Source organism: Vulpes lagopus, chromosome 8 (genome assembly GCF_018345385.1).
Source record: "Vulpes lagopus strain Blue_001 chromosome 8, ASM1834538v1, whole genome shotgun sequence".
NCBI lineage: Eukaryota > Metazoa > Chordata > Mammalia > Carnivora > Canidae > Vulpes > Vulpes lagopus.
The window spans coordinates 85428323-85442589 of NC_054831.1; the positions used below are offsets into that span (position 1 = coordinate 85428323).

At 40.4% G+C, this 14267-nt stretch overlaps 2 protein-coding genes across 2 annotated transcripts in view; both read left to right on the top strand.

Moving 5' to 3' along the window:
* LOC121497767 (protocadherin alpha-3-like) overlaps nt 1-2960 on the top strand; it is a 147430-nt gene extending 144470 nt beyond the window's left edge. The window contains 1 exon segment of the mRNA XM_041767486.1: nt 2902-2960. The gene's annotated coding sequence lies outside the window, so the exon portion shown is untranslated.
* LOC121496920 (protocadherin alpha-13-like) overlaps nt 1-14267 on the top strand; it is a 109744-nt gene that overhangs the window by 69630 nt on the left and 25847 nt on the right. Inside the window, 2 exon segments of the mRNA XM_041765814.1 lie at nt 2902-2960; nt 6085-6173. Of these exon segments, the coding sequence (XP_041621748.1) occupies nt 2902-2960; nt 6085-6173 (148 nt within the window).

Sequence of the window (14267 nt, forward strand, 5' to 3'; positions counted from 1 at the left end):
AGGGGAAAAAGGGAAGTACAGTTGGCCCTTGAACAACACAAGGGTTAGGGGTGCCAGGCCCATGTACAGTTGAAAATCCAAGTATAAATTTTGACTCCCTAAAAACTTCACTACTAATTTCTTACTGTTGCCCAGAAGCCTTACTGAGAACATGAACAGTTGGTTAACACATGTTACATGTATTATATACTGTATTCTTACAATAAAGTAAGCTAGAGGAAAGAAAATGTTATTAAGAACATCATAAGGAGGGGAAAATACATTTAGAATACTATATGGTATTTATTGAAAAAAATCCACATATAAGTGGCCCCGTGCTGTTCAAACCTATGTTGTTCAAGTGTTAACAATATATGTCATTCCATATAAATAAAAACACAAACTTTTGTGAGGTGCCTGGGTGGGTCAGTCGTTTAAGTGGGTAACTCTGGTTTTGGCTCAGGTCATGATCTTAGGATCATGCCCCACATTAGGCTCTGTGCTCAGAATAAAGTCTGCTCAAGTTTCTCTCTCCCTCTCTCTCTCTGCTTGCCAACCCCCCTTCATATGCTTGCTCTCTCTCTCTCAAATAAATAAATCTTTTTTAAAAACCCCACAGACTTTGGTGTTAGGGAGACCTAAATGGTAACAATCGGCCACACTCACCAATCAGGCAAGTAATCTAATCTTTCTCAAGTTCAGATTTCATATTTCTATAGATTTAAGTACATTAATGTTATCATGAATGACAGTTCACTTGTTCAAAAACATTTTAAAGGCCTACCAAATGCCTGGACCCTGCTAAGATCTGAGGACATAGATATGTATTATGAATATCTACAGCTATTCATATGTTTTATGAACAAAAGAGATATCCCTTTTATAGAATTTATGGTGTTAAAAAAAGTGTTAGGATACTTGCAATAATATATAAAGTGCTTACCCCTTTGCCTAATATTGTGTGGAGACTTAGAACATTCTATATTCTTCTTTACCTTTTCCCTGCCCAGTCTTACTATCCTAAGACATGTCATAAGTATGATTCTGGCAAATGAATCTGAGAATCACCTTGTTGCTGATGGACTATTTCAGAAAATAGCAGTATGACAAATTATCATTGAGGAAGTGGGGTTGTGTAGCAAACTGAGTTCCTTGGTTAGTCCTGTTAGAACTGTGCCTTTCAGCAAAATGAGGTTGATGCTTTCATTCCAAAGATCAAGTTGCAGCAGTGTTCATCATGAATGTTACCCACTCACAGAAAAATTGGGAACACTTACCTGGCAACAGATGTCCAAGTCTTTATTAAAAGAAGGTTCTCACAATTGATACTAGGGCTGCTGATGGTAAGGGTGATGATTGGGTTAATAGGAAATATTTCAGTCATAGTTCCAGGTTTACAGAATGATTTGCAAAGTTTCTCTTTTGTTCTCTGCAGCACCACCAGTAGAAAATGAGAATCCTTTCATGTCATCTGTAGAGAGTTTTATGCTACTCTATATGGTACATCCATATAGCACACTGTGAACTTAAAAACCAAGGATGAAGCAATTTGCATATTCATTCATATCTTGCCAGCAAAGTGGAAGGGACCAGAGAGGGCAGTTAGTGTATGGGTACATTTGAGGTAAAGTATCTTAGAGTTGTAGCTTTTTCTGGGCCTTGACTTTGGCTAACTCTCTAAATACCATCTAACCTCCCAAAAGTCTGTCAGGAAGTAGAGATGTGAATTACTTCTTTCCTAGGTGTTGTGAATAGGGGTGTTTATGAAATACTCTGCTTTCTTTGAATAAACAATAAAAAGGATAAGAACAAGAATTATTGACATTTTGAAGTAGTGTATTGATATTACTGTGGCTTTGTGTCTACCAAATATGATCATTATAATCCAGAGGAAATTATAGAATACAACCTCCATCTCTTCATCTTTCCATTCAAATAGACTTCAGTGTTCAGTGACAGAGCCACTTTAATCTCTGCCCATGAAAACATCTATCACAGGTTTTTTTAATAACTAATTTTTGCTAATAAATAACGAGATAGTTATTTTGTCCGCATTGATTCCTGAGTAGCTTCTATGCAGCCCATGACTCCTCAAACAGTCTTTGGGGGTGGGGCTATAATTTCCTTTGTGTCCCCTCCACTTTGAAGTGACAGTCTGTGGACAGAGGACAGCAGATCTTTCTAGTACACAGGTGGTGCAGAGTGAGCCAGGTGCTTCTTGGGTTTCAGCGACTCCCTGTTAAGCAATCAGAGCTGAGTGAACAGTAATTGAGTGAGGAGGCAAAACACTCAGAAAAGCAGGGAACGAGTACAATTTTATGAAAAGGATTATGTAGCAAAACAAGATCAAACTCCCGTCGTGGTGTGTTTTCCTCTCCCTGGTATTCCTCTTCAATCAGCAGAAGGTTCTCGGACGCTGGAGTTCATACCCGTTCATCCATCCTGGGTCAAACGTGCTGCAGTCTGCAAAGCCAGCAGCAGATTGCAGTCCTCTGCAGTCCAGCCAGACCAGCAGAACTTCTGTGGCTGTGTACCCTGTTAGATCTAGAATACCAAATTGAAGATGTTCCTTTAGTAAGACATTTGAAAGCAAAAACAATGAAAGCTTTCCCTGTCTCAAAATAGACTGCCCTCCCCACAGTGCTGCTTTAGGAACAGAGACCTGTTTTGAGCAAAGCAAAGCCACAGCTGGTCCTCACAGCATCATTAAATCTGGTTTTTCCATGGTCTTGAGTCTGTGTAAAGACCCTGATGAGCTAATTTTCTCCTCAAGCGCTATATATACAGATATCATCTTAGAGTTGCACATTGCTCCTTCAATACTTTTTTCAGATCCATGGAAATATTTTAGAAACAGCTAATCAATCACTGGGAGATCATTGTTTTGCCTTATTAACAAAACCCCCCTTTGTGATTTTACAGCCACGACAGCCCAACCCTGACTGGCGTTACTCTGCCTCCCTACGAGCAGGAATGCACAGGTATGTATTTCCTTCCTTTTTTCAATCAGAACAACTAACTTTGCATGGCTCAGACACGTTCTGTGTCTAGAGGCTGGAAACTGCTGTCAAACTGAGAAGCTTTAGATACTTTGCTAGGGGAATATAGTTCCTTTTGTCTCCAAGTCTATTCCTTGAAACATTGGAAATAGTGCCAAATGTTTATCAAGTGCTGGCAGGTGAGAACTCCCTGCAAAATTACAGAGACAGGCTGCTGCGTATATTCCTTCATCAGAATTCTATGAGGAAATAATGATCCCTTCTCATCTATACTTTATGTCCCTCCTTTAGAAATTAATACCTGATGCATTTAGACCTAAGTATAGGTACGTGTTGTCTACTTTGGTTTTCTGTCACATATCAACTCTTATATCTTATCAACCACAATAATTGGCTGTTTTTCTTGTTCGTGTTCACCCATATTAGAACTCCTTTTCCATCTTGTTACTCTCTCATTGCCATCAATGGCCTGGGCTCTTCAGAGGATGAGCCTTGTGAAAGGACTTTATTGAATATCTGGAGACCAAATATATCTTATTTTAAATGAACCTATAGTAATAGCATTACTCTAAGATTCAGATTAAGTATGATTTTGCTTTCTCTACTTTGTCTCTTTGACAGTAATTGATTAACTACCATTATTCCCAGAGCTGATTTAATGCCATAGGGCCAAATAAAAGATTCCTTATTTTTGAGTGCCTGAAAACCAAGAAACTAATGATCACTACTACCAACAGGATTTAGTTTTAAAGAATGAATAAACTCTAAACTTAAGCCCCCAAAATGTCTGGGTAACACATAACTAGATCTTTACCAAACTTACATCAATTTCTAAAGAGAGAGCTCACATGGTATGTGTTAAGTTAATGAAAAATTAGTTTTAAAACCATTTAAAAATGCATTAAAGTAAAATTAACATATTCTCAAGCCTTACATTACAAGTTAGGCAGAAATCATTATAATGGGGGCTATTTCTGAACAAGAAGCAACCAGTGAAGGCCAGAAGATTAGTATTGGCATAGTGAAATGTCACATTGGAAACTGGGTTGCAATTTTAGTCCAGAAATACTTGGGCAGATGCTGTAATGTGGTGTCAGGAAGACTCCTTTTTTTTATTCATGAGAGACACATACAAAGAGAGAGGCAGAGACACAGGCAGAGAGAGAAGCAGGCTCCATGCAGGGAGTCTGACATGGGACTCGATCCTGGGTCTCCAGGATCATGCCCTGGGCTGAAGGCGATGCTAAACCGTTGAGCCACCTGGGCTGCCCAGGAAGACTCTTTATATTTGTTAGTGACTGGTTTCTCCTTTTGCCTGCATCTGAGCTAGTGTTGCAAACTGTACAGTAGGAAAAGGCATAGTTTATCATACCAGCTTTTCCGTCCTAGTTGAATTAGTGCTGTACTTAAAAAGTATCAAAGCCATGAGATGTACCTTAAAAACTATATTTGAAATAAAATGCTAAAACCCACTACATCCTTATTCCATTTTCAAATGGGGAAAAAAAAAAGGCAAGTGTGCTCCTATTCAAATTTCAATTAAGATACCATGAGATATAAGTAAGATAAGAAATGAAATAAAAATTGAAGCTGGGCAGCCCAGGTGGCTCAGCGGTTTAGCACCATCTTCAGCCCAGAGCGTGATCCTGGAGTCCTAGGATCGAGTCCTACATCGGGCTCCCTGCATGGAGCCTGCTTCTCCCTCTGCCTGTGTCTCTGTCTTTCTCTCTCTCTCTTTCTCTCTCTGTCTTTAATGAGTAAATAAATAAAATCTTTTAAAAAATTGAAGCTAAATATAATTTATTCCTCACAGTATAATACACTGAACATGTATCCGAGCTGTAAACTTAAAGAATACTCTTCTCTTTTTACACATGTGCTTGGCTTCTTGGCCATTCCAGCCTCAGACACCATATAACTGTTCCTTTGAAAATTTCTGCTTTGAGTTGAGGTGGTTCCAGGGTAGTTATATCTTCAGAATGAATCTGATTGAACCCATATAATTTGCTGGTAGAATCTGGGAACACATGAAGGATATTAATATTTGGGGGAAAAAAGAAAAGATTCTAGGATGTAGATGAAGGGAAGAATAACAATAGGACAGAGCTTAATGAATCAATTTTTATTAGATATGTTATTCAGAGTCACAAGTGAAAGTATATGTAATTGATAGTTGGGCTTCCCCCACTATAGTTCAAGATTGTCTGCTCTGCTGTCTCATATAACCCCTTTAGACAATAGTATAAATGTTGTTTTAGTAACTTAATTTGCAAGATGAACCAATGTCTTTTTGAAAAGAATACTGATTCTGGTGATGATTTTCTTGTATGATGTTTACTCTTTGGATTCCATTTGTTTTTTCCTTCATTCATCCATCCCACAAATACATGAAGGTCTACTATGTGCTAGCATTATGATGTTTGCTCCATCCTTGAATTGTTTATGTTCTATCTCTGTTTGCCTCTAAGGGTGTCCCAGTTCATGTCTCCCTGCAATATCTGATGCTGAATTAATCTCTTCTGAATTGGGATCTGGGGGTGGTGGTGATAGATTTCCTCAAGTCCCAGGAAATATAGAGTGGGTTGTCTATCTATTAAGTAAAAGATACAGAAAGTAAAACAGAAAATAAGCTTAAGAAGTAATTGGGCAACTAAATTGGAATAATGCTATAGTTGTCAACAAATGGTTTTCATGTGTTTTTGTCTTTGCTATAGATGACTCAGAAACAAAATCAGCAAGAGAGGCCTGGGGCTTCTGAGAACAAGCTCTCTTCATCTGCTGCAGCATTAAGATGTTAAAACGGCATTAGCCCTCTGATGGGCTTCCTGTTAGATTTAGTGAACACCACGTGGCATTAATGACAACCAAAATTGCCATAAAGATAAAACGTGTTTATTGCCAGAATAGTATAGCAAGCAGTAAGTCAGCAGTGCTTTTGCTGTTTATGTAAGGTAACTGCTCAGCAGTAATTGCTTCAGTTCAAGTATGAGTAGAATGTGTTAGCTGGAGCCCTGCCTTCAGAGATGCATGTACTTTCTCTGGGTGGAAGGAGATCTGGAAAGTCATTTATGGTCTAACCATTATCTGGGTCTGTGTGTTTACTCAGCTCTGTGCACCTAGAGGAGGCTGGCATTCTACGGGCTGGTCCAGGAGGGCCTGATCAGCAGTGGCCAACAGTATCCAGTGCAACACCAGGTAAAGACCCAGGGTCTCTCTCTTCTTGATTGGGTTCTCAAAGGCAATCAGATGACTTGTTTTTTTGTTTTTGTTTTTTTTTTTGATGACTTGTTTTTTTAAGACCAAAAATGTTAATGGCTTTCTTTCTAGTTTTTCTTCTTTTCCTTACATGTATGACTTCCTTACATATACCCATGATTATTTTTATTTTCTACTTCATTTCCTTCAAGAATTGAAACAGAGACCATAAGTGTGTGTGTGTGTGTGTGTGTGTGTGTGTGTGTGTAAGTTCTTTTATAAAATAACCAGGCATCTTTCATGTGCTTAGGCTGTCTGAGCCACGTGGAGAAGATCCACGTCTTCATTCACAGAGATGACACTGTTAGCAAAGATCTTTTGGTTGAAGACAATAGAAACCCATTCAAAGTGGTTAAGCAAAAGGGAAGGAGATACATAGAGAGATAAAGAGATATATACATAGACAGATGCAGTGGAGTTTCTCATGGAAGTGGAAAGTTATGAAAACCAAGGCACCACTCTCTTTGACTTCAAGTCAAAGTCAGATCTGCTTCTTTCTGCTTATCTACATCATTCTGTAGACCGATTTTTTACTGTCTTGATATGTACATTTGCACACATGACCATCTCATAGTTTCTTAGTTTAGAGGACCATTGGGGACTGATTCCTAATCCATACTTTCAGGAAATAGAATCTGCCAGATTGGACCAAAAACCCAATGGCTGGGTTTGATGAGAGCATAGAAAAATTCTTTTAATTCACATTTCCTTAGTTTTCTTATTCTGGCCTAATCAATAAAGTAATGTCATGTAATAAAAATATGGCCTTGTAGGCCCATCCCTGTGGTAGTTTTTTCAGAAAGGAAGGATTACAGAGATTGAAAATGGTGTCTATCATAATCCTCTATTAGTAGAACATCATGATGATGATAATAGTTACTAATTGTTGAGCCATAATCTACCCGGACATGTGCCAAGCACATTATATGTCTGATGTCTTTTATTCACCATGACAATCTTGCAAGGGATTTATTATGTCTATCTTACATATGAGAAACTAGAGACACAGAGAGGGTAAGAAACATAGCCAGGGTCATGTAGTTTGTAAGTGGCAGAGGTAGGATTCAAACTCAAGTATGTCTAGCTCCAAATCCACGTGTATGTAGCACTTATATTCCTAGCATGGGTGACTTGCAAGAATCCATCCAAATTCAAATACATACATAGATACATTACAGATGACATAAGTGTGCGTGTGAAACATTCTTTCCAAAAATAACCAGGTGCCTTTCAAATGATTCTGCTATCTGAATAACATGTGTAGCTAAGGGCCCATTTTTGCTGGCAATTCTAAGGACTTTTGTTGATTCTAATCAGCCAGCATTTGCTATTTATGAATGTTGCATGATTCAACTAAAAGTCACATTTGTAAAAAAAAAAAATACACAAATTAAAGCAATTCATTAGAGAGTTAATATTGCCAGATGGCAAGGAGAAGAACATTAAATAGTTCATTGACAAATCTGCAACCCCAATGCTAGTGATAGAGTGAAGAAGTGATGGAGGAGGAAGTGGTATTGGGCTGCCAAGTATTGCAGGATGGGAGGCATCTGGAATGGTAAGAGCCTTCCTGTGAAAGTGGCTACAGCCATGCCCTGCTCACCTGCCTTAATTTCAGGGCTTTTCTTGCTCTCACAGAGGCTTTGTAGGTCAGTCTGGTGAGTGAGCCAGGAACTAGGTTTGAATACATTTTCCCTTTCACCAGTGATGCTGGGGGAAGGTTGTATATTCCTAGGCAAATGTATAATAGGAACCATCTGCTGATTATTTCATCTGCCCCTGGCCCAGGTCTCTCCTTCAGATTTGAAAGAATGTTAGGAACCCATCTTCTGGACAGAAGATAAGGAAGGAGTCTCCACTACTTCCCTTACCTATTGTCTCAACCCCTCTTGTCTAAACCCTTCTTTCCAGGCTGTGATGGCTTCTGACTCATAAGTCACAGTCCTCATGGACTGAGCTGGACAGAGCTTATATCTTTCAAGTACTCATTCATGGATGACCCAACCATACTTTTCAACACACTTCCCCACCAGTGACATGAAGTCAAAGGGGTGTGCCTCTGCCCTCTGCTCTGTCCTTTTGACACTTTTAGGTTTTAGAATTCAAAATATATTCTGCACCGTTAGTAGGGAATATGCATAAGGATCAAGATCATGATTTGGAATCAGATCTGAATTGAATTGCAAGTCCAGACTTCCTTGCTAGGTGAACATAAGAAAATTGTTTAAATTCATGTTTTCTTAATTATCCCATCTGTAAACCTGGTATAATGATAATACCTATCTTAGTGAGTTGCCATGATAACTAAAGAAGAAAGAAAGAGCTGAAAATAATGCTTGACATATAATATTAATAAGTGCCTAATTTTCTCTCTCTTTTTTTTTCCGGAATAGTTTTGTGCAATCTGTGATGTGGCCTTGGCTGATAACCTAGTGGCCAGAATTCAGTAATTCTCATTTCTGGACCCAGATACCACCCTCTAAGGTTGTCTGGATCATCCTGACATCTCTACAGTGCAGGCACTCTCCCTAGCCCCTATGCCAGCTGCCCTCTGTAGATGGAATAAGGAGGCTTCATTAGTTTTGCCCAAAGAAAAGGAAACTCCTTCAAAAAACGTGGTTGTTTCTGGTCCCAAGAGCTTTCCTTTCATTGATTCTTTTGCTTAGTGCTTCAGGATGAAGGTGCAGTTGCTTCCAGAAGGCTTCTTCCTGTTGCCTGGGTCACCTTACACTTATGTCTGCAACCCCCTCTAAGGAACCACTACCTTCTCACACCTAAAATAGCTGTAGCCCCCTGCATGAAGACAGCCTGCTGTGCACCAGTCCTCATTCACATGTCTTCTTGGAGTTCTTTTTCCTGCATTGATGAATTCTTCTGCTTTGTCATTAAACTGTTCATTTATCTTCACAGTCCACAAAAAAACCTAAGAGAAGATGTCTGAAAGGATCTCTGAAAGGATCAATGGGGACATCACCAGGTGATGTTTCCTGCAGGATTAACAAGTCAGGCATCAAATGGGGTTAATCCTGATTACTGGCCCTGTTCTAGATCCAGCCTCTCCTTGGTGTGAGCAGACCTGGACTAAAAGGGCTTCTTCCTTAGCACCTTCCAAGGAGACTGAGCAGAGAAAGAAAATGGGCTGAGAAGGGAGAGCCTGACCTCCATTTACAGCCACTTCTTCAGAGAGGGCTGTGTTTGTCGGGGAGGGGTATTAAAGGGCCAGTCAGTCACGTTTACAACTCACTTTCTCAGGGTGAATGTTCTGAAGAGGTTTTAATGAGTGCCCTCTTGTGATCAGTTCCTAGAGAGAATCCCGAGAGGTTATAAAAAGACTACTAAAAAGACTGGCTTCAGGGCACCAGGCTGCTCTGGTAACTCTTACCAGTTCTTCTGGCCCCCACTTTCTACATTTCATTACCTAAGGCAACAGTAGATTATTTCTGGAGTGGGAAATAGTATTTTCAAAAGAGCTCAGGGAATTCCAAAACCACACAGCACTGCCAAAGATAACACTTGGGGCTTATCAGGGAAGACCCCAGGGGATCCGGGACTTAAGCAGTGAAAAGATTAATTAGGCAGGCAAGGTGACTAAGGCAGTGAGACTTAGGAGACCTCAGTTTAGAGTGACCAGACAGTGGTTCTCAAAGTACAATACTTGGAGCAGCCACACTAATTCCTACTGAATCAGAAATTCTCAGAGTTGGGCCCAGAAATCTGTGTTCAACCAGCCCTCCATGTTATACCGATGTACCCCCAAAGTTTAAGAGCTGGTGTAGAATCAAGGGTAAATATTCCTGAGCTTGTCTGATATATTTGAAGGCTCAGAAATCATGTGAGGAAGGCATCGGCTTACGATTCATGCAGGAAGCAGGAGGCCTTTCCTTACATCAGAGAAAAAATCCCTAAGAATTCAGGCTCCAGAGTAACCCTCCTTTGAATTCTAGCTCTGCCACTTTGCAGTTCCAAGTCCTTTATTTAACTTTTCTGATTCTAATTTCTCTGTAAGATGGAGATAATGGTAGTGTCTACCTAATAAGGTTGTTATAAGAATTAAACGAGATAATGCACATATGTTACAGGACCTAGAGAATAATGGTTGGTAGATGGCAATTATTTTTGTCATTTTTCAAGGTATGAGTCTACCTTTCACATTGAGAATTTAGGTCTGAGTTGTTCTCAGTAGTCTCTATTCTAGAGATTTTTCCTTTTTTTTCTTTCTTTTTTTTTTAAAGGATTTTATTTATTTACTTGAGGGATAGAGAGCGAGAGAGACAGGGTGAAAGAGGTAGAGCACATGAACAGGGTGGAGGGGCAGAAGGAGAAGCAGACTCCCTGCTGAGCAGGGAGACTGATACGGTCTCTGATCCCAGGACTCTAAGATCACAACCTAAGCAGGAGGCAAACACCCAACCCGACTGAGCCAAGCAGGCGCCCCTCTAGATATTTTTCTTTTTTTTTTCTTTTTTTGATATTTTTCTTAATGAGCCTGTTTTGTTTTGTTTTTTTTTTTAATGTTCCTGGGGGATTGTTTTTGCCGTAGTTTGCCATATCTCTTTGTGGAAGATGGATACAGTTTACACACCTTAGTTTTGTGGGGGGATTCAAGCTTTTATTTGTTTTAGGGATTCCTACCTCTCTGACAAAATCAACTTTCCATGAAGGGGCTTTGTGTAGACTCCATCTCTGATTCTTCTCCACAAAGAAGCCACGATCTTTAAGTTTTTTGGAATCCGTTTAGGAGCGCTGCCAACATGAATTTTTCCACTTCATGAGTGAGTGCAGCCTTAGGCCTTGTTTGAGAATTTAGAAGCTTGTTGTTCCACTAACCTGCTCTCCCTCAACTTCTGCTGTTGTCATGGTAATGACAATCCTGGGAGGTGTGTACAGATCCTTATTAGGAAAAAAAATGAGATCAGCCATCTGTGCGTGTGAGGCAGCTCCCTCATTGGCATCCTCCACTCCCACCTGCATCTCAGGGCCAGAGTGCCAGCCTGGCTTAGAGGTCTCTAGCTTAGAGGAACAGGAGTCCTTAGAAGATGCACTTTAACTTTCTGAGAGTCTGGTGCTCATCCTATCTGTTGGAGTTCTCTGTGTAGTTTATGTTTTGTGTTCTGACCTGGCCTGGGTAGAGGGAACAAGATAGGGTGGGAAAGGACAGTTAGAATCTTCTACCTAGGAGAAGCTATGAAGCTTAAGTCTTTGCTGGCTTCATTCATTCACCTTTGCCTCCTCCTTAGAAGAACAACCTGCACTTTGTATTTTCAATGGTCATGTAAATAAAAAACTAGAATGAAAACTTCCCAGTTTTTCCAAAATTAAACATTTCTGCTTAATAAATAGATTCTGAGATAGTTCCTTCCCTCCACCCTGTGTTTCTTTCACCTCTCTTACTTTTTCTACACCATTTTTTCCAGGATTGGTTAGCTCTGGGCCAAATACAGTCAGGGTTGGGACCATGATACATAATAAATAGATTTCTTCCTTAAACATGGCTCCAAACAGAGTTCCTATGCTTCCTGAAAATACAGTCCCGTGTGCACTCCAGTGTATGTCCCTGGGCATACATTTTAAAGGGTATAGTGAGGAGAGAAGAGTAGCAAGAGCTGTTCCCTCTGGCTCCATTTTCCTTCAAATCCCACAGATGCAGGCAAGCAGCTATGCAGGGTCAGGAAATGGATACTCATTATAGTTCCTTAGGTTATCATCGATCCATTTAATGTGTCACTGGAGCATACAGTCTGGCCCCTAAAAATTTCATCATGAGAAACAACTTTAAATAATGTCTTAGGAAAATAATACACATTTATCTTTCTTTTGTTTAAGAGTGTTGCACGGGACATGAGTTTCCAAATTATCTTTTCTTCTAGTGTTGTCTATACACCATAGTTTGTAGATAAACTTTTAAGCCCCTTATCCACAGGGAAATTCAGGTTTCTACTGGGAAAATTCTAGTGTCTCAAAAGACCAAGGAAGGGTGGGAGTCACCAAGTCTGCCACCTGACTTGGCTCAAAGATGACAGGTTACCTGTGTAGCCTGGGAGCCCTGTGGCAAAGTAGAAGTGGAGGGTGAGAGTCTATACTTCAGAAAGATGGCTTGGATTGTTTGATGTTTGGAATTCATGGGCATACTGCCCCTCCCTGGGAGGTGCTTGGACAAAAAGGACCTACTTATAACCTGGGTTGAAGGCAGAGGAGAGCTAATGGCTTGTAATTACTTTAAGCTTTGTAGCTCTATCAAGTGTTGCATGAAGCCTTCACTGATTCTAGTAAACTAGAAATGAAAGCCTGTCCCCAGCATTAGCAAGGATCTTTAATGACAAATATTTTCAGAGAAACAGCCCAGATTCCAAAAGAACTTGAAGTATTCATTTTCACAGAGGCTGTCAACTTTGAGTTGAGAAGGTCATTGCCTAATTCGGAGAAACATATTCAGGTCAAGCATTGGCTAGAGCCTAGGGGCCTCTAGGGAAGGGTCATAAGAGAGTTCATTGCCAGGAGACCTGGACTTGAGCATGTGGACTGGAGAGGAGCCTTTTCTGCCTCTGCATTTAGAGCTTGTTACTCACAGTTCACAGTCAAAAAAGCAGAGGGAGGGTGCCTGAGTGACTCAGTCGGTCAGGGAGCATCTGCCTTCGGCTCAGGTCCTGATCCCAGGGTCCTGGGATTGAGCCTCACATTGGGCTCCCTGCTCAGCAGGGAATCTGTTTTTTCCTCTCCCTCTGCCCCTGCTCTTGCCATCTCTCTCAGTCACTCTCTCTCAAATAAATAAAATCTTTTTAAAAAAAAAGAAAGAAAAGGAAAAGGAGAAGGAGCATAGATCATCATAGATCAATGCCATTCCACTCTTATCTCAGTAGGACCAAGAGTTTGCTCAGTAGTAGCCTTGCCTGGTCTATCTCCAGGAGAGGGGACTAGGTGAAGGATTGGAGAAGGCAGTCCTGAGGATGGCAGTACCAAGAGAAATAAAAGCAAAAAGGAGTATACCTGAAACTACTATAACACTGTATGTTAACTATACTGGAATTAAGAGAAAAACTTAATCAATTTTAAAAAGTATGTTTGTACCAGTATGGAAACAGGAAATTGGGAGCTTTGTAAAAGACAGACTCACAGATGTAACTCTATAAGGTTAAAGTATAAAAAGGTAACTTTAGGGGATCCCTGGTGGCGCAGCTGTTTGGCGCCTGCCTTTGGCCCAGGGCGCGATCCTGGAGACCCGGGATCGAATCCCACATCGGGCTCCCGGTGCATGGAGTCTGCTTCTCCCTCTGCCTGTATCTCTGCCTTGTCTCTGCCTCTCTCTCTCTCTGTATGACTATCATAAATAAATAATATAAAAAAAAAAGGTAACTTTAAGTAACCAAATTTGTATCCACAAGAAAACAGGGATGATGAGAAGCTTATTGCTGTTACTAGAACTGTGGCTTTTGATAGCTGAATCTCAAATAGTGTACTTGGGCCTCTCAATTACAGCTGCTAGTGAATATTGTAAACAACCAAACAAACTTTAAAAATGAAGAAAGTCTAAACAAACAAGTTTGTTGTTGATGGTGCAAGAAAGTCTGCCAGTTTGTGCTTACTTCCAACACTGGATCAACCCTGTGTCCAGAGCTGTTGCTCTACACAGCATCATGGGCCAGGCTGAGTAAAGAGGTGATGTTTTTCAAGTCTTCTCTTTTATGTTTTTTGACTCTGCACTATAGATATAGTCTTATCCAAAACACATGTGTCACATCTCTGTTCCCATAATCCTCTAGGGTCACCCAAAAGTCTGTAGCAAGGCTGAAAGTCTCAGCCTGTGTGAATGATTTACATTACATGATGCATACCAAGCTGCATGTCAGAGAGTTTTTTGGGGGAAAGGGTAACACTAGAGATATAGACAGCCCTGAGGTAGACATTTTGGGTCTGTGAGATTGGCTCTGTGTTTGATGATGCGCCATGGGGTACAGATAACTATTAACAAGGAAGTATGTATGGTGATGAGAGGGTCTTTGTTGTTGAAGTTTCAGTCTTTAAATCCTTTGCTGTTGC